The sequence below is a fragment of the Sciurus carolinensis genome, chromosome 8, assembly GCF_902686445.1.
Source record: "Sciurus carolinensis chromosome 8, mSciCar1.2, whole genome shotgun sequence".
NCBI classification, from domain to species: Eukaryota; Metazoa; Chordata; class Mammalia; order Rodentia; family Sciuridae; genus Sciurus; species Sciurus carolinensis.
Window position 1 is genome coordinate 44,591,762 of NC_062220.1, and position 21,345 is coordinate 44,613,106.

The following is a 21,345-nucleotide window of genomic DNA, read 5'->3' on the forward strand; positions in this document are numbered from 1 at the left end:
CTTCTCCCTTTTCTTTTTTTCCAGGAGAAAAAACAATTTTTGAGTAAAAGTGTCTTTATAGAACTGATTCCTAATGGATAGGAGAGCAAATGGAATGTATTCTTTGTAAACTGCTTTAAACAAAAATTATTTACTCCCTTAAGCTAAATGACATTAAATTCTACTTAAATTTAACCTGTTTATGCAGTCATTAAATTTTCTTCTTATCCTTAATTTAACAAGTTTATACAATGAATTGTTGTGACTATTATTTCTTCCAATATCTCTTATAAAAATGAGTTTTCCTACTCATCTGTTTGTGAGGGAACTTCTATTTACAATATTTTTAAATGACCTGCATATTTTCACTAAATATTTGGAGGCTTGATCACTCAAATGTTTTACAAAATAAAATGGAATATAAATAACCACATACTCACGTGTACGTCCACATATGGGCACACCCTGTAAATTCTTTCCATTGCATGCCACTTGTGGACTACTATAAAAGTCAGAAAGGGTTATTTTTTTTAACAGTTTGATATTTATAGTGTGGCAACTGTAACTTCCCTAAATTGAAGTTTGAACTTCTTACCTTTATCAAACAGAGAAAAAGAGGCACAGTATTTGTATTTTTAAAATGAAAAGGCAGTGGTATCATCTAACTGGAGAAAAGAAGATAACATCTATTACATTACATCTGTATAAAATAAACATTATTTGTGTAATATAAGCAAAATTTTTTTCTCTAGTCATTCTTTAAATTCCATCCCCCCCACCCCCATAGGGATTCTTTCTTTCTTGCCATAGAAAGAAACTTCCAGCAGACTACAGACTTTTATTTTTTAAACAAATCACTTTTAAGTAATAGAAAGTTGTAGGGTCAATGCTAGTTGCCAACCTCAGATTTAATTCTGTAACAAAAAGTTTTCAGTCAATATGTTAGCATTGCTTTTAGTTTTCATTATCTGGTACCATCTGCTGGGAGGGAGTGTTTCTCACCTCACTGGGGCTGAGCCAAGGAGGGGGCTGGGCATGAGGCCTGGGAGCTCTTTCTTGGTTGGTGCTATAGTCAGGTGGCTTTGGGCACTTAGGTCTTGGCAGATGTGAGGCTGACCTCTTCCTTGTGGGGCTCTTTCACTGGTCCCTTTGATCGCCCCTTCTGGGATGTTTATGAAGTCTCTTCCTGCAGTTACTTCTCCCTCTTAGCCTCTGCTTTATTGGGGACTTTCTCTGTTGGAGTTGTGTTATCCTTCTATGTCTCTTGGGCAAGACTAAAAATAGTTTCAGGTCAGCTCTGTCTCACACTCAGCATACAACTTATTTGCAGGGAAGCCTCATGTGACTTTTGCCCTGGCAAGCTCTGGATGCACAGATTGCCCCCAGCTTCTTTTGACTACCACAGGCCACCTTAGCTTTCTCAGGCATGAGTATGACTCTGGTCCCTTGCATCCCCAAAACAAAAATCAAAGTGTACAAGTGATTTCATTGAAGCCCTCTTTCTAGACCAGAGTAAAGAAAAAAGTTACTCAAACCCCTTCCATTTTCTACAAAGAAAAAACTCTTTATAATCCACACGGGTGGAGAACTTTATAAGTCCTCTCTCCCTCCAATCTTTTATATCTGCAGTGTGAGGGAGGGAGTCAGTTTGATCATTCTTCAGTTTGGTGTCTGCTGATTGTTACTTCTTAGAACCCAGATCAAACCTTCAATTTAACATCTCCATACATTCAATTGGTCCAATTGGGGCACAGGTTTGCTTGCATGTGACAGAGATATGAATTGGGGCTGGTGACTCTTTGTCAGTGTCATTAGGAGTTCAGGCTGCTCTTCTGTTACTCTGTCATTTGGAGGATTCATTCCCCTTGTACATGATCCAGAATTGCCACTGTGGCATTTTTCCATCCACTGGGAAGGGAGAAGAGGGAAGGATGGCGAGTGCCTCTTCCTTTAGCATGAAACAGAAATAGCATGCCTCATTCCATTCACCTCCTATAGGTCCAGATCCAGTCTACATGGCCCCACCTGTCTGCAGCAGGGACTGGAAAATGTGTTCTTTGCTCTAGGCATTTGTGTGAGACAGCTAAAATGTCTCTTACCATGGAAGAAGGGGAGACTGTGGCATAGGGTTCACCTAGAAGCCTCTGCCACTCCATTCAGAAAATGTTCAGGTTGTATGAATCATCTATTATGGAATTAGGACTAAATGATCACCTTAGAGGACTTGAAACTGTTCTTACACAGGTATCTTAATTTCACTAATAACATTTAAAAAATTTTTACTTCAAAGGGAATCCAAGGTCCTACTGGTCCACCTGGTCCACAAGGGCCCCCAGGACAAGGCTTACCTGGCTCCAAGGTAACTTTCTAAATGACAGCAGAGTTTATCTGTAGTAGAATTGCTGTTTTCTGATCAGTGTTATTTGGAAGAGAACAGATAGGGTAAACTTAAAAATTGGGGATCTTTATATCAAATATTACTGATATTCGTAACAATTTAGAAAATGTAATATATATACTTTATGCTTGAAGAAGGTTGTACTTACACAGTCTTATTTATTTTTCTTATTTTCTTGAACTAGACCCTATTCTGGCAACTCAAACCGTAATGCCAGTAGATGTGGCCAGGGGTTCCAGGCCTCTCTGGGTTGGCTAATTTGTTTTCTCACCGAAACTCCCCCTGAAGGTCCAACTAGTTAAAGAGACAGTCAGAAATGAGCTGAATGGAACGTTTACTTATCATTCAGCAATGCATTTATACTTAGCCTTATGTTTTGTGTTTTTATGTACTTCTAATTCCATGAACATTGGAATCAAATTATCTCTTTAATAGGAACTGTTGTTTGTTTCTGGAGGAGAGGCATGCCACTTATTATTTAGCAAGCTACTTTTAATGTTGCTTCAAGGAATCACTAATCCTGGTTAAGTAAATAAAATGCTTCTCAGAGACTTCTCACCTGAGAGTGCACTTCTTAGATTGTCCATATGAGAAGTAGCTCCATAGAAAATCATTGCTTTCCTTGCGGTTTTTATTTACTAAAGACTTATCATTGAAAACTTGGGTTTTTCTCTCTGGTTAAGAAATTGCTCTTGATCAGACATCACCTTTTCACGTGTCTGTTTCAGTTGTTCTAGAATGTAACCACTTATTTATTTATTTTTTTTTTAGTACCAGGGATTGAGCTCTGGGGCATTTAACCACTGAACCACATCCCAGCCTGCTGTTGTATTTTATTTAGAGACAGGGTCTCACTGAGTTGCTTAGTGCCTCACTAAATTGCTTAGGTTGGCTTTGAACTTGTGATCCTTCAGCCTCAGCCTCCCAAGCTCCTGGGATTACAGGTGTGGGCCACTGCATCTGGCAAAATGAATTTTGAATATACTACATAGCCTATATTTTAAGTCAGTCCACATTTATATGTTCCAAATATGGCAAAAATCCATCCATCTAAGAGGATTGCAGGCAATACATGTATGAATGAAGCACATGAAACTTTTATCTCACTTTGTTGACAGAAGACAACTCTTAGGAGATCAAAGGCAGGAATATGTTATCTTTATTTTGCTGCAATATTCCAGTACTCTTTCCTTACCAGGGAGAAGTAGGCCTGATAGGACCTACAGGCCCTCGAGGACCAGTGGGGATCGGAGTGCAGGGTCCAAAGGTGAGTTGACTATGCTGCTTGGAAACTATTAGGACATTTTCATAATATTAAAGTTTCCTTTATATCCAAATGCAATAGAGATCATGCATGTGCCATCTAACTTGATATTACTTAAAATGTGGTTCATAGAAGAATTCTAATTATATGCATGGCTTGCTTGATTATTTCTATTACAAAGTGTTGCTCTAAGAGAAGTGCTTCAGTTGTTTACCTTGTTGATTATTGAACACCCAGTTTTAAGGACATGATAGGTACTTAATAAATATGGCTGAAGAAATGGATGCACCCTTCACAAGTTCTGTAACTCATCCTCAAAGTGTGTGGGGTCTGATGAGCGAGGCTGAGCCCTACACTTCACCCTTGTTCTACCGTCATTGCCATTATTCCTAAAAGTATTTGGGTATTAGAGGAATATGTAAGATGAGGGTCTAGGAGTAATATATATGTTATATGTGTAATTATGAAGAAAAGCATTAATATAGTATAATAGATACTGTTTTGTAGGGTTTTGATGTGCTACATAATATGTTAAGTGCATGATGTACGCATGCACACATATTAGGTCATTTATATATTAATTCCTGAGAGGTAGTCCATAATATAGCAAAGGTAAGCCTTACCACCTAAATTCAAATCCCAGTTTTGCCACTTATTAGATGTACAGCCTTAAGTTTCTCTCACTTTAAAAAAGAAATTATTTCAAATATACTCACCAGTGTAGATAATAATACAAAGAATGCACATGTATTCCACAGTCCAGCTTTATCGAATGTTAACATTTTGCTGAATGGACTAAGAATTCATTTTGAAGAAGCACTACAGATAAAACTGGGATCTAGGCTCCATCCTGTCCCGAGTGCCTTGGCTCTCCCTCCCCTTCCCAGACATACCATAGTCATGCCTTTGGTGCTTATCATAACTCTGGATTTTTGTAGTTTTCCCACATATATTTTTATACATAAACCACATAGTACTTTTTTTGTGTTCTTAAACTATACATAATATATCATTCTGCAAAATACTTATACTTAGTCTTATGTTTTATTGGTGCATTTATATGCCTGTGATCAATTAATTCATTTTTAGTGTTCTATAATATTCTATTGTATAAAAATATCTCATTTTATATTTATCCATTTGTTCATGGATATTTGAATTGCCCCTCATTTTTTACTCATTTTGCCAACAAGGCTCCCTTAACATTGTTCTCTTTTGTGTAAGTTAGAGTCCAAGTTTCCCTTACTTATGGAAGATAGAGTCAGGACTGGAAGATGGCACGGTATGCAAATCTTCAGCTTTGCTTTGCCCAAAGTCCTGTTCAACAGGGGTGCCACATGATCCTCCTCATAGCAACAGGCAGTGACTTCAGCACAAATGTGTCAATTATATCTTTGTTTTAATTTTTATTCTCTGTTAACTACATGTGCACTTTTTCATGTGATTAACGGACCTTTAGCTTTTCTCTTTGTAAATTCCTATGGATATTCATTCTTTAATTGAGGTTGGATTCTTTTCTTGTTAGAGTTATTAATCTGAATGTTATTCCTTTGTTAGATGGCTTGCAAATATCTTCTCCCAGGCTGTGACTTGTATATAAGTTTAGGGTATCTTTTAGTATACAGAAGTTTTACATTTCTGTCACTTTATGACTTCGGCTTTAAAAATATTTTATAAAAGTATTTATTGACCTTATAGCCATAAAGATACTCCTATGTTTCTTTTTTTTTAATTGAAAACAAATGGGATACATGTTGTTTCTTTGTACATGGAGTAAAGGCATACCATTTGTGTAATCATAAATTTACATAACAGGGTAATGTTGTTGATTCGTTCTGTTATTTTTTTCCCTCCCCCCCACCCCTCCCACCCCTCTTTTCTCTCTATACAGTCCTTCCTTCCTCCATTCTTGCCCCCCTCCCACCTCCCATTATGTGTCATCATACGCTTATCAGCGAGATCATTCGTCCTTTGGTTTTTTGAGATTGGCTTATCTCACTTAGCATGATATTCTCCAATTTCATCCATTTGCCTGCAAACGCCATAGTTTTATCATTCTTTATGGCTGAGTAATATTCCATTGTATATATATACCACAGTTTCTTTATCCATTCATCCATTGAAGGACATCTAGGTTGGTTCCACAATCTGGCTATCGTGAACTGAGCAGCTATGAGCATTGATGTGGTTGTATTGTAGTATGCTGATTTTAAGTCCTTTGGGTATAGGCTGGGAGTGGGATAGCTGGGTCAAAAGGTGGTTCCATTCCAAGCTTTCTGAGGAATCTCCATACTTCTTTCCTGAGTGGCTACACTAATTTGCAGCCCAACCAGCAATGTATGAGTGTACCTTTTTCCCCACATCCTCGCAACAACTATTACTGCTTTTGTTCTTGATAATCGCCATTCTAAATGGGGTGAGATGAAATCTTAGTGTAGTTTTGATTTGCATTTCTCTTATTACTAGAGATGTTGAACATTTTTTCATATATCTGTTGATTGCTTGTAGATCTTCTGTGAAGTATCTGTTCATTTCCTTAGCCCATTTGTTGATTGGGTTATTTGTATTCTTGGTGTAGTTTTTTGAGTTCTTTATAGATTCTGGAAATTAGCGCTCTATCTGAAGTATGGTTGGCAAAGATATTCTCCCACTCTGTAGGCTCTCTCTTCGCATTGCTGATAGTTTCCTTTGCTGAGAGAAAGCTTTTTAGTTTGAATGTATCCCAGTTGTTGATTCTTGCTTTTATTTCTTGTGCTATGGGAGTCCTGTTAAGGAAGTCTGATGCTAAGCCAACATATTGAAGATTTGGACCTACTTTTTCTTCTATAAGATGCAGGGTCTCTGGTCTGATTCTGAGGTCCTTGATCCATTTTGAGTTGAGTTTTGTGCAGGGTGAGAGATAGGGGTTTAATTTCATTCTGTTGCATATGGATTTCCAGTTTTCCTAGCACCATTTGTTGAAGAGGCTTTCTTTTTTCCATTGCATATTTTTGGCACCTTTGTCTAGTATGAGATAATTGTATTTATTTGGGTTTGTGTCCATGTCCTCTATTCTGTACCATTGATCTACCTGTCTATTTTGGTACCAATACCATGCGGTTTTTGTTACTATTGCTTTGTAGTATAGTTGAAGATCTGGTATTGCGATACCCCCTGCTTCACTCTTCCTACTAAGGATTGCTTTAGCTATTTTGGGTTTCTTATTCTTCCAGATGAATTTCATGATTGTTTACTCTATTTCTGTAAGGTACATCATTGGGATTTTAATTGGAATTGCATTGAATCTGTATAGCACTTTAGGTAGTATGGCCATTTTGACAATATTAATTCTTCCTATCCAAGAACATGGGAGATCTTTCCATCTTCTAAGGTTTTCTTTAATTTCTTTCTTTAGTGTTCTGTAGTTCTCATTGTAGAGGTCTTTCACCACTTTTGTGAGATTGATTCCCAAGTATTTTATTTTTTTTGAGGCTATTGTGAATGGGGTAGTTTTCCTAATTTCTCTTTCTGAAGATTCATCATTTATGTATAAAAATGCATTGGATTCATGAGCATTGATCTTTTAACCTGCTACTTTACCGAATTCACTTATGAGTTCTAAAAGTTTTCTGGTGGAATTTTCTGGTTCCTCTACATATATAACCATGTCATCAGCAAACAGGGATAGTTTGAGTTCTTCTTTTCCTATTCGTATCCCTTTAATTTCCTTGGTCTCTCTAATTGCTCTGGCTACAGTTTCGAGGCCATTGGTGAATAGAAGTGGTGAAAGAGGGCAATCCCTGCCTTATTCCATTTTTTAGGTGGAATGCTTTCAGTTTTTCACCGTTTAGAATGATATTGGCCACGGGCTTAGCATAGATGGCCTTTACAATGTTAAGGAATGTTCCCACTATCCCTATTTTTTCTAGTGTTTTGAGCACGAAGGGATGCTGTATTTTATTGAATGCTTTTTCTGCATCTATGGAAATAATCATGTGATTCTTAACTTTAAGTCTGTTGATATGGTGAATGACATTTATTGATTTCCAGATGTTGAACCAACCTTGCATCCCTGGGATAAACCCACTTGATCGTGGTGCACTATCTTTTTAATATATTTTTGTATGCCATTTGCTAATATTTTGTTAAGAATTTTTGTGTCGATGTTCATTAAGGATATTGGTCTGAAATTTTCTTTCCTCAATGTGTCTCTGTCTGGTTTAGGTATCAGGGTGATACTGGCGTCACAGAATGAGTTTGGGAGGGTTCCTTCCTCTTCTATTTCATGGAATACTTTGAGAAGTATTAGAATGAGCTCTTCTTTAAAGGTTTTATAGAACTCAGGTGAGAACTTATCTGGTCCTGGACTTTTCTTTGTTGGTAGGCTTTTGATGACCTCTTCTATTTCATTACTTGAAATTGATTTATTTAAATTGTGTATGTCCTCCTGGTTCAGATTAGGTAATTCATATGTCTCTAGAAATTTGTTGATGTCTTTGAGATTTTCTGTTTTGTCTTGTATAGATTTTCAAAATAGCTTCTAATTATGTTTTTTATTTCAATCGTGTCTATTGTGATATTTCCTTGTTCATTCCGAATTTTAGTGATTTGGGTTTTCTCTCTCCTTCTCTTTGTTAGTGTGGCTAAGGGTTTATCAATTTTGTTTATTTTTTCAAAGAACCAACTATTTATTTTGTTAATTCTTTCGATTGTTTCTTTTGTTTCAATTTTGTTGATTACAGCTCTGATTTTAACTATTTCCTCTCTTCTACTACTTTTGGAGTTGGTCTGCTCTTCTTTTTCTAGGGCTTTGAGCTGTAGTGTTAAGTCATTTATTTGTTGATTTTTTTCTTCTTTTGTTGAATGTGATCCATGAAATAAATCTTCCTCTAAGTACTGCTTTCATGGTGTCCCACAGATTTTGATATGATGTGTCTTTGTTCTCATTTACCTCTAAGAATTTTTTTATTTCCTTCCCGATATCTTCTGTTATCCATTCATCATATAATAGTGTATTATTTAATCTCCAGGTATTGGAGAAGTTTCTGTTTTTTATTCTGTCATTTATTTCTAATTTCAATCCATTATGATCTGATAGAACACAAGGTAGTATCTCTATCTTCTTGTATTTGCTACAGCAGCTTTGTGGCATAAAATATGGTCTATTTTAGAGAAGAATTCATGTGCTGCTGAGAAGAGACTGTATTCGCTCTTTGTTGGATGGTATATTCTATATATGTCCTTTAAGTCTAAATTGTTGATTGTGTTATTGAGATCTATGGTTTCTTTATTCAATTTTTGTTTGGAAGATCTATCCAGTGTTGAGAGAGTTGTGTTAAAATTGCCTAGTATTATTGTGTTGTGGTCTATTTGATTTCTGGAATTGAGAAGGATTTGTTTGACGTATATGGATGAGCCAATGTTCGGGGCATAGATATTTATTATTGTTATGTCTTGCTGATTTATGCTTCCCTTAAGCAGTATGTGATGCCTTTCTTTATCCCTTCTGACTAGTTTTGGCTTGAAGTCCACATTATCTGAAAAGAGGATGGATACTCCTGCTTTTTTGTTGTGTCCATGTACATGGTATGTTTTTTTCCCATCCTTTCACCTTTAGTCTGTGGGTATCTCTTTCTATGAGATGAGTCTCTTGCAGGCAGCATATTGTTGGATTTTTCTTTTTAATCCAATCTGCCAGTCTATGTCTTTAGATTGATGAGTTCAGGCCATTAACATTTAGGGTTATTATTGTGATATGATTTGTATTCCCAGTCATTTGACTCTTTTTTGTTTTTTCACATATTTTGGTTTCTTCTTTATTTGTCTATTCCTTTAGGCTAGTTCCTCCCGTTGCTGATTTGCATCATTTTTTTCATCTCTTCCTTATGGAATATTTTGCTGAGAATGTTCTGTAATGCAGCTTTCTTTTTTCAAATTCTTTTAGCTTTTGTTTTTCATGGAAGGATTTTATTTCGTCGTCAATCTGAAAGTAAGTTTTTTGGGTATAAGATTCTTGGTTGGCATCCATTTTCTTTCAGGGCTTGGTAAATGTTGTTCCAGGCTCTTCTAGCTTTTAGAGTCTGGATTGAAAAATCTGCTGATATCTTTATTGGTTTCCCCCTGAATGTAATTTGATTCTTTTCTCTTGCGGCCTCTAAAATTCTGTCTTTATTTTGTATGTTAGGTATTTTCATAATAATGTGCCTTGGTGTGGGTCTGTTGTTATTTTGTGTATTTGGAGTTCTATAAGCCTCTTGTACTTGGTTTTCCATTTCATTCTTCAGATTTGGGAAATTTTCTGATATTATTTCATTGGATAGATTGTTCATTCCTTTGGTTTGTTTCTCTAAGCCTTCCTCAATTCCAATAATTCTTAAATTTGGTCTTTTCATGATATCCCATAATTCTTGTAGATTCTGTTCATGATTTCTTACTATCTTCTCTGTTTGTTCAATTTTGTTTTCAAGATTAAATATTTTGTCTTCAATGTCTGAGGTTCTGTCTCCCAGGTTTTCTGTCCTATTGGTTATGCTTTCTATGGTGTTTTTAATTTGGTTTATTGTTTCCTTTATTTCAAGGATTTCTGTTTGTTTGTTTTTTTTCAGTATCTCTAACTCTTTATTGAAATGATCTTTTGCTTCCCATATTTGTTCTTTTAACTGTTGATGGTGCAATCATTCAATGCCTGCATTTGCTCTTTTATCTCCTCGTTTGCTTCCTTGATTGTTTTAATTATGTACATTCTGCACTCCCTTTCTGACATTTCTTCTGCTGTGCTGTCATTGAGTTTTATTGATATAGTATCTAGGTTTGTTTGGGACATTTTCTTCCCTTGTTTTCTCATATTGGTCAGATATCAGTGGGACTCTGAGATATTGCAGATTTCCTCTATTGGCTTATAGTGTCCCGGTAGATTTCCAGTGTATCACCTCCCAGCCTTCAGTAGCCTGAGGTCTTGGAGGAACTTGATAATGCAGTGTTTCCGAAGAAAGCTGCCCCTAGCCCGCTATTGGGTCCAGGGATAGGGGCTGGTTCTGCGTGGAAATCCTCTTACTTGGCGGGCCTGGTCCCAGAACTGGCTGTAGACAGGGCCTGCCGCTGGAGGGAGCCTGGCTGCTAAGGGAAAGCCTCTCCCTGTCCTGCCCTGGTCCCAGAAGCCGCCTGCAGACCGGGTCCCACTGCTGGGTCCTGGGCTTGGGGTTGGCTCTTTGCGGAAAAGTTCTCCCTGGACGGGCCTGCTCCAACAAGCTGGCTGTGGATTGCATCTGCCGCCGGAGAAAGCAGGGCCACCTGGGGAAGACTCTAACTGCCCTGCCCTGCTCTGAGAAGCTGCCCCTGTCCGGGCCTGCTGCCCGGGCTGAGCTTCCCCGGTGGGAGAGACTCACCCCGCGGCTCTATGTTGGTCCAAGTCTCTCAATACCTCCCCTTCTTGAATCCTGAGTTCTGGAGCAACGGGAGATGCAGTCACCCTCTAGTCTGCCATCTTGGATCCTCACTCCTATATTTCTGAATATTTTAGTGTCTCTTTAAAAAAATAATTAGGTCTTTAATCTGCATGGAATTTATTTTTGTGTATGGGTTAATGTAGGATCTATTTTTTCCCTCACACTGATAAACAGGTGATTCTGCTTCAGTTCTTGAATAAATCATCTTGGTCACACTGATTTGTAACACCACCATGTCCTATGTCAGGTTTCTGTATTTATTAAGATCAGTGCCTGAGCACTCTATTCTGCTCCCTTTGTACATCTTTCTCAGTACTACTGCCTGCTATTGATTGTGACAGATTAAAAATAAGTTTGCATCTGATGGAGAAAATACTCACACCATCTTCTTTCTAGCTGATTATGGATTCTAACATGTACATCTTAGTATTGCCAAATTTAACAAAATATCCCATTAGGGTAGCATTGAGTCTAGAGGTCAAATATTGAACCTTTCAAACTACAAGGTAAAATACTCCAAATTTTTAGGAAAATATTTATCATTTTCTCCAGAGATCTCATAACTTGTACTTCTTTTTAAAAAATTATTCCCAGGTATCCTGGAAACATTTTTGCATTAGGAATGTTTTCTTTTTCTACATCTACTAGTAGCTATTAAAAATCTAGAGGAAAAGCTTTTAATTTGGTTAGTATTAGTTTTGGTATGTTGTTTTTTGTATCAATTCACTATGTGAAATCACTTAATATTCTAATCATAGACTCTCTTGCTTTTTTTATACTTTGGGTACATAATCATATAGTCTGAAAATGAAAGCAATTTTTCTTTTAGTTTTTCTTTCTCCTATTTAGTTTTATCATTATATACTGCTAAGATCTTCAGTAAGCTGTTGAAAAGAGGTGATTTCAAAGGAAGTGCTCCTAAAATGGCACTCTTAAGTGTGACATTTGCTGTAATTTTTAGGATATACCCCCTATTAGTTCAACTCTTTCAACTATACCAAATGCTGCTTATTAATAATAAATGAGTATTAGGTTTTATCAAATTCTACACCTACTTAAATACTTGCATTTTTTTTCTTTTAATCTGTTAAACTGATACATTAAAAGAGTTTTTAGAGTGAGAGCTTTTCTACATAGAGACAGCCACAAGTCCCCGAGCCAACGGAGAGCTTTGATCCGCAAGCAGCCTCTGGGATCAGGGCAGGGCAGCCAGAGACTTCTTCAGGCGGCTCTGCCCACTCCGGCTGCAGGCTCTTTCCACGGGGCGATTCAAGATGGCGGCCTAGAGGGTGACTGCATCCCCAGTCGCTCCAGAACCCAGGAGTTAAGAAGGGGAGGCATTGAGAGACTCGGACCCAAATAGAGCCACGGGTGAGTCTGCCCACTGGGTAAAACTCGGTCCGGGTGGCAGGCCCAGATAGAGGTGGCTTATCGGAGCAGGGCAGGGCAGCTAGAGTCTTCCACAGGCAGCCCTGCGCACTCCGGTGCTGGGCCCCTCCCACACAGCCAGCTTCTCCAGGTTCTCGGAGCAGGCCCCCTACTGAGAGCCTTTCTGATCAGAACAAGCTCCAAGTCCCGGAGCCAGTGCGGCATACTCTGGCCCGCAAGTGGCTTCAGGGACCAGGACAGGGCAGCCAGCTACCTCCCCAAGCAGCCCCCTGTGGTGGGAGGTGCCTTTCAAGGCTAGCTTCTTGGAACAGACTGCCCAGTGAGAGCCTTTCTACATAGAGACAGCCACAAGTCCCTGAGCCAACGGAGAGCTTCAATCCGCAAGCAGACTCTGGGATCAGGGCAGGGCAGCCAGAGACTTTCTCAGGTGGCTCTGCCCACTCTGGCTGCAGGCTCTTTCCACGGGGCGATCCAAGATGGCGACCTAGAGGGTGACTGCATCCCCAGTCGCTCCAGAACCCAGGACTCAAGAAGGGGAGGCATTGAGAGACTTGGACAAAAATAGAATCACGGGGTGAGTTTCCCCCACTGGGCGAAACTTGGCCTGGGCAGCAGGCACAGATAGGGGTGGCTTATCATAGCAGGGTAGGGCAGCTAGAGTCTTCCCAAGGTAGCCTTCCACACTCCGGCAGTGGGCTCCCCCCACATGGCCAGCTGCACGGTGCAGGCCCCCAGTGAGAGCCTTTCCGCACAGAGCCAGCTCCAAGCCCTGGAACCAGTAGGGGCTAGGGGCAGCTTTCTTCGGAAGCACTGCATTATCAAGTTCCTCCAAGACTTCAGGCTACTGAAGGCTGGGAGGTGATACACTGGAAATCTACCAGGACACTATAAGCCAATAGAGGAAATCTGCAATATCTCAGATTCCCACTGATATCTGACCAATATGAGAAAACAAGGGAAGAAAGGGTCCCAAACAAACCTAGATACTACATCAATAAAACCCAATGACAGCACAGCAGAAGAAATGTCAGAAAGGGAGTGCAGAATGTACATAATTAAAACAATCAGAGAAGCAAATGTGGAGATGAAAGAGCAAATGCAGGCATTGAAGGAGGAGATGAAAGAGCAAATGCAGGCATTAAATGATCGCACCAATCAACAGTTAAAAGACCAAATATGGGAAGCAAGAGATCATTTCAATAAAGAGTTAGAGATACTGAAAAAAAAAAAAAAAAAACTGAAATACTTGAAATGAAGGAAACAATACACCAAGTTAAAAACTCCATAGAAAGCATAACCAATAGGGTAGAACACCTGGAAGACAGAACCTCAGACATTGAAGACAAAATATTTAATCTTGAAAACAAAGTTGGCCAAACAGAGAAGATGGTAAAAAATCATGAACAGAATCTCCAAGAATTATGGGATATCATGAAAAGGCCAAATTTGAGAATTATTGGAATTGAGGAAGGCTTAGAGAAACAAACCAAAGGAATGAACAATCTATTCAATGAAATAATATCAGAAAATTTCACAAATCTGAAGAATGAAATGGAAAACCAAGTACAAGAGGCTTATAGAACTCCAAATATACAAGATTACAACAGACCCACACCAAGGCACATTATTATGAAGATACCTAACATACAAAATAAAGACAGAATTTTAAAGGTCACGAGAGAAAAGAATCAAATTACATTCAGAGGGAAACCAATAAGAATATCAGCAGATTTTTCAATTCAGACCCTAAAAGCTAGAAGGGCCGGGACAACATTTACCAAGCCCTGAAAGAAAATGGATGCCAACCAAGAATCTTATACCCAGCAAAACTTACCTTCAAATTTGACGATGAAATAAGATCCTTCCATGATAAACAAAAGCTAAAGGAATTTACAAAAAGAAAGCCAGCATTACAGAACATTCTCAGCAAAATATTCCATGAGGAAGAGATGAAAAACAACGATGCAAATCAGCAACAGGAGGCGCTAGCCTAAAGGAATAGCCAAAAAAAGAAGAAACCAAATCATGTCAAAAAACAAATATGAGTCAAATGACTGGGAATACAAATCATATCACAATAATAACCGTGAATGTTAATGGCCTGAACTCATCAATCAAAAGACATAGACTGGCAGATTGGATTAAAAAGAAAAATCCAACAATATGCTGCCTGCAAGAGACTCATCTTATAGAAAGAGATACCCATAGACTAAAGGTGAAAGGATGGGGAAAAACATACCATGCACACGGACACAGCAAAAAAGCAGGAGTATCCATCCTCTTTTCAGATAATGTGGACTTCAAGCCAAAACTAGTCAGAAGGGATAAAGAAGGACATTACATGCTGCTTAAGGGAAGCATAAATCAGCAAGACATAACAATCATAAATATCTATGCCCCGAACATTGGCTCATCCACGTACGTCAAAAATATCCTTCTCAATTCCAGAAATCAAATAGACCACAACACAATAATACTAGGCGATTTTAACACACCTCTCTCACCACTGGATACATTGTCCAAACAAAAATTGAATAAAGAAACCATAGATCTCAATAACACAATCAACAATTTAGACTTAATGGACATATATAGAATATACCATCCAACAAAGAATGAATACACTTTCTTCTCAGCAGCACATGGATCCTTCTCTAAAATAGACCATATTTTATGCCACAAAGCTACTGTTAGCAAATACAAGAAGATAGAGATACTACCTTGTACTCTATCAGATCATAATGGATTGAAATTAGAAATAAATGACAGAATAAAAAACAGAAACTTCTCCAATACCTGGAGATTAGATAATACACTATTATATGATGAATGGATAACAGAAGACATCAGGAGGGAAATAAAAAAATTCTTAGAAGTAAACGAGAACAAAGACACATCATATCAAAATCTGTGGGACACTATGAAAGCAGTACTTAGAGGAAGATTTATTTCATGAGGCGCATTCAAAAAAAAGAAGTAGAAATCAACAAATAAATGTCTTAGCAGTACAGCTCAAAACCCTAGAAAAAGAAGAGCAGACCAATACCAAAAGTAATAGAAAACAGGAAATAGTTAAAATCAGAGCCGAAATCAACGAAATCGAAACAAAAGAAACAATTGGAAAAATTAACAAAATAAACAGTTGGTTCTTTGAAAAAATAAACAAAATTGATAAACCCTTAGCCACACTAACAAAGAGAAAGAGGGAGAAAACTCAAATTACTAAAATTCGGAATGAACAAGGAAACATCACAACAGACACAAGTGAAATACAAAACATAATTAGAAGCTATTTTGAAAATCTATACTCCAACAAAACAGAAAACCTCGAAGACATCAACAAATTTCTAGAGACATATGAATTACCTAAACTGAACGAGGAGGACATACACAACTTAAATAAACCAATTTCAAGCAATGAAATAGAAGAAGTCATCAAAAGCCTACCAACAAAGAAAAGTCCGGGACCAGATGGGTTCTCAGCCGAGTTCTACAAAACCTTTAAAGAAGAGCTCATTCCAATACTCCTCAAAGTATTTCATGAAATAGAAGAGGAGGGAACCCTCCCAAACTCATTCTGTGACGCCAATATCACTCTGATACCTAAACCAGACAGAGACACATCGAGGAAAGAAAATTTCAGACCAATAACCTTAATGAACATCGACGCAAAAATTCTCAACAAAATTTTAGCAAATAGCATACAAATATATATTAAAATGATAGTGCACCACGATCAAGTGGGTTTTATCCCAGGGTTGCAAGGTTGGTTGAACATTTGGAAATCAATAAATGTCATTCACCATATCAACAGACTTAAAGTTAAGAATCACATGATTATTTCAATAGATGCAGAAAAAGCATTCGATAAAATACAGCACCCCTTCATGCTCAAAACACTAGAAAAAATTGGGGTAGTGGGAACATTCCTTAACATTATAAAGGCAATCTACGCTAAGCCCGTGGCCAATATCATTCTTAATGGTGAAAAACTGAAAGCGTTCCCCCTAAAAACTGGAACAAGGCAGGGATGCCCTCTTTCACCGCTTCTATTCAACATCGTCCTTGAGACTCTAGCCAGAGCAATTAGACAAACCAAAGAAATTAAAGGGATACGAATACGAAAAGAAGAACTCACACTATCCCTGTTCGCTGACGACATGATTATATATTTAGAGGAATCTGGAAATTCCACCAGAAAACTTTTAGAACTCATAAGTGAATTCAGTAAAGTAGCAGATTACAAGATCAATGCTCATAAATTCAATGCATTTTTGTACATAAGTGATGAATCCTCAGAAAGAGAAATTAGGAAAACTACCCCATTCACAATAGCATCGAAAAAAATAAAATACTTGGGAATCAATCTCACAAAAGTGGTGAAAGACCTCTACAATGAGAACTACAGAACACTAAAGAAAGAAATTAAAGAAAATCTTAGAAGATGGAAAGATCTCCCATGTTCCTGGATAGGCAGAATTAATATTGTCAAAATGGCCATACTACCTAAAGTGCTATACAGATTCAATGCAATTCCAATTAAAATCCCAATGATGTACCTTGCAGAAATAGAGCAAGCAATCATGAAATTCATCTGGAAGAATAAAAAACCTAGTATAGCTAAAGCAATCCTAAGTAGCAAGAACGAAGCAGGGGGTATTGCAATACCAGATCTTCAACTATACTACAAAGCAATAGTAACAAAAACGGCATGGTATTGGTACCAAAATAGACAGGTAGATCAATGGTACAGAATAGAGGACATGGACACAAACCCAAATAAATACAATTTTCTCATACTAGACAAAGGTGCCAAAAATATGCAATGGAGAAAAGAGAGCCTCTTCAACAAATGGTGCTGGGAAAACTGGAAATCCATATGCAACAGAATGAAATTAAACCCCTATCTCTCACCCTGCACAAAACTCAACTCAAAATGGATCAAGGACCTCAGAATCAGACCAGAGACCCTGCATCTTATAGAAGAAAAAGTAGGTCCAAATCTTCAACATGTTGGCTTAGGATCAGACTTCCTTAACAGGACTCCCATAGCACAAGAAATAAAAGCAAGAATCAACAACTGGGATACATTCAAACTAAAAAGCTTTCTCTCAGCAAAGGAAACTATCAGCAATGCGAAGAGAGAGCCTACAGAGTGGGAGAATATCTTTGCCAACCATACTTCAGATAGAGCGCTAATTTCCAGAATCTATAAAGAACTCAAAAAACTCTACACCAAGAATACAAATAACCCAATCAACAAATGGGCTAAGGAAATGAACAGACACTTCACAGAAGAAGATGTACAAGCAATCAACAGATATATGAAAAAATGTTCAACATCCCTAGTAAGAAGGGAAATGCAAATCAAAACTACCCTAAGATTTCATCTCACCCCAATTAGAATGGCGATTATCAAGAACACAAGCAACAATAGGTGTTGGCGAGGATGTGGTGAAAAAGGAACACTCATACATTGCTGGTGGGGTTGCAAATTAGTGCAGCCACTCTGGAAAGCAGTATGGAGATTCCTCAGAAAGCTTGGAATGGAAACGCCATTTGACCCAGCTATCCCACTCTTTGGCCTATACCCAAAGGACTTAAAATCAGCATACTACAGAGATACAGCCACATCAATGTTCATTGCTGCTCAATTCACCATAGCCAGATTGTGGAACCAACCTAGATGCCCATCAGTTGATGAATGGATAAAGAAACTGTGGCATATATATACAATGGAATATTACTCCGCAATGAAGAATGATAAAATGATGGCATTTGCAGGCAAATGGATGAAATTGGAGAATATCATGCTAAGTGATATAAGCCAATCTCAAAAGACTAAAGGACGAATGATGTCGTTGATAAGCGGATGAGGACATATATTGGGGGGTGGGAAGGGTTAGCATTAGGTTTAGGGTTAGGTTTAGGGTTAGGGATAAGGAGTGTGGTAAGAATGAAGGAAAGAAGGACTGTATAGAGGGAAAAGAGGGGTGGGAGGTGTGGGGGGAAATGAAAAAAATAATGAATCAAACATTATTGCCCTATGTAAACGTATGATTACACAAATGGTATGCCTTGACTCCATGTACAAATAGAGAAATAACATGTATCCCATTTGTATACAATAATAAAAAAAAAAAGGAAAAATAAAAGAGTATATTCTGGATTTCTGGATGCAATTCTTTTATCACAATTATGACCTGGAAATATTTTCTTCCAGATTGTGTCTTTTCATTTCAATCTCTTATTGAAATGTCTTCAAATAACCAAAAAAAAAAAAAAAAGAAAAGAAAAAAATTAATTTTGATGAAGTCCAATGTATTAATTTGTTCCTTTTTGGACCAGGCTTTTGTGTGTTACATCTAAAGAATCTTTGTCAATCCTAAATCACAGAAGTTTTCTTCTAGAAATTTTGTAGGTTTACATTTTCCATTTAAATAATATGATCCATTTTGAGTTAATTTTTATAAGTTAAAAATTATGAATCAAAGCTATTATTATTATTTTGCATATTAATACCCAATTGTTCCAGTAACATTTGCATAAAAGATTATGGTTATTCTTTCTCCATTGGATAGCCTTTCTATCTTTGCAGAAAGTGAGTTTTCCTTTTGGTTGTGTGTATTTCTGGAATCTACTGTATTTGTCTATCTTATGGTCAATATCTCAGTAACTTGATAATAAACATTAGAAATATCTTGTCAACTTCTATGAAAATAGCTTGCTAAGGTTTTCCATGGAATTGTGTTGAATCTGTAGATCAATATGAGGAGAAATGGCATCTTAAGAATATGGGTCTTTGACCCACATATAGGCAGGTTGTATCTCTCCATTTACTTAGATCTTTAATTTTTCTTATCAATGCTTTTCAGTTTTCAGTGTACAACTCTTGCACATTTTTTTGTTAAATTTATCCACATACGTCAGTTTACTAAATGTATTGCTGTTCCCCCTAGTCTACAAAAATGTAGCTGATTTTTGCATAAATTATCCTGTATTCTGCAACCTGGCTAAACTCATTTATTAGTTCTAGTTGCTTTTTGTGAAGGTAGATGCTGCCAGATATGCTATACAGGTGATTATGTCTTCTGAGAAAGATGGTTGTACTTCATCATTTCCAATCTTTACATTTTTTATTTCTTCCTAGTCTTATAACATTGGCTCTACCCTTAAATACATTGTGGAATAGCAATGGGCAAATGAGACATTTTTACATTGCTTCTGATTTTGGAGGGAAAACTGTCTTTCACTATTAAGTATGATGTTATCCATAGACTTTTCCATGAACATCCTCAGATTGTGAAACTTCTGTTTCTAATTTGCTGAGAGTTTTAATTAGGAATGGATATTGGAATTTGTCAATATTGAATAGTTTTTTTGTAAAATTTTTGTTTGAATATGGTGACGTACACCGATTGATTTTCAAATACTAAACCACCCTTGAATTCCTGTGATAAACCCACTTTGCCACATTGTCCATTTTATACATTTTTTAATTTGATACAATAAAATTTTGTTTAGGATTTAAAAAAAAAAGAGAGTTTTTAGACATTGAACCATCCTTGTATTTTTTGAGTTAAACCTAATCAATCATAAGTATAATGTTTCATGATGATAATTCAGTCGACTAATATTTTATTTAGGATTTTGCACCCATTTTAAACAACAATTTATTGTATGGTTAACATATAATAACTACACATGCTTAAACTGCACAATTTGAAAAGTTTTAGTATGTGTATGTTCTTGAGATCCTCCTACAACCAATATAATAAAGGCATCCATTAAGCACAAAAGTTATATAACCTTCTATAATACCATTCTTCCTGAATATTCCTACATGCTAATATGCTTTTCAATGATCTGCTAACCATTGATCTGCTTTTTGTCAGCACATATTAGTTTACAATTTCTAGAATTTTGTATAAATGGGATCATATACTATATATATTTTTTCCAGTTTCCTTTCACTTAGCAAAATCATTTTGAGATACATATTGTAGCATTATGAATAGTTTGTTTTTTCATGTTGATGAGCAGCTTTCCATTGTGTTGATACACCACAACTTACTTATCCATTTGCCTTTTGTTAAAAATGTTCATTGTTTCCAGGGTTTGGATAGTTGAAATAAAGTTGTTATGAACATTTATTTATATGCTTTTGTATGGACATGTGTTTTCATTCTTCTTGGGTGAGAGCCCAGAAGTAAAATGACTGGGTCATATCAAATTGGGTAGATTTTCCTCTTTTTCTATTTTTTAGAAATCCTTGTATAAAATAGAGAATATCTGTTCTTCGAAGTTTAAAAAGCTAGGGAAGACGACGTTTACAGCTTGGCTTTTCTTAACTTTCTTTTTGTGTCATTTTGGAATTTATATTTTTCTAGAAGATTATGAATTTATTAATGTTTTTCAATGTATTTGTTTAAAACTGTAACAAACTTTCTATGATATTTAAAAATCATTACCACTTATTTAGTTAGGTCACCCTTTTATTCCTAATACTTTGTATTGGTGCTTTTCCTTTTTAAGTGTTAATAATTACTGTTAGAGGTTTATAATTGTTATTCATTTTTGAAAACTATTGCCTTTAGTTTTATGAATGTTCCTACTTTTTGTATTCAAGTTTATTTTTTCTTCTCTCATTTTATATTCTTCTGTCCTTTTTTTTTTAAGGTTTATTATGTTTTTTTCCTCTCCCTAACTTTTTTAGGTTAGTAGAAATGACTTTCAATTAAGTCAAATGTTTTGCTTTTACTAAATGCAGTAAGAAGATTTAAAAAAATTTTTTTAGTTGTAGATGGACACAATATCTTTATTTTATTTAATTAATTAATTAATTTGTTTTTATGTGGTGCTGAGCATCAAACCCAGTGCCTTACATGTGC

At 36.8% G+C, this 21,345-nt stretch overlaps 1 protein-coding gene across 3 annotated transcripts in view; it reads left to right on the plus strand.

The window, feature by feature from the left end:
• Col28a1 (collagen type XXVIII alpha 1 chain) overlaps positions 1-21,345 on the plus strand; it is a 196,400-nt gene that overhangs the window by 75,765 nt on the left and 99,290 nt on the right. For all 3 annotated transcript variants that reach the window (XR_007109989.1, XM_047562843.1, XM_047562842.1), the window contains exons 17-18: positions 2,270-2,338; positions 3,576-3,644. Coding sequence is in view for 2 of the 3 variants with exons in the window: in XM_047562843.1 (XP_047418799.1) it covers positions 2,270-2,338; positions 3,576-3,644 (138 nt within the window). In the remaining variant the exon portion in view is untranslated. The remainder of the gene's footprint in view (positions 1-2,269; positions 2,339-3,575; positions 3,645-21,345) is intronic.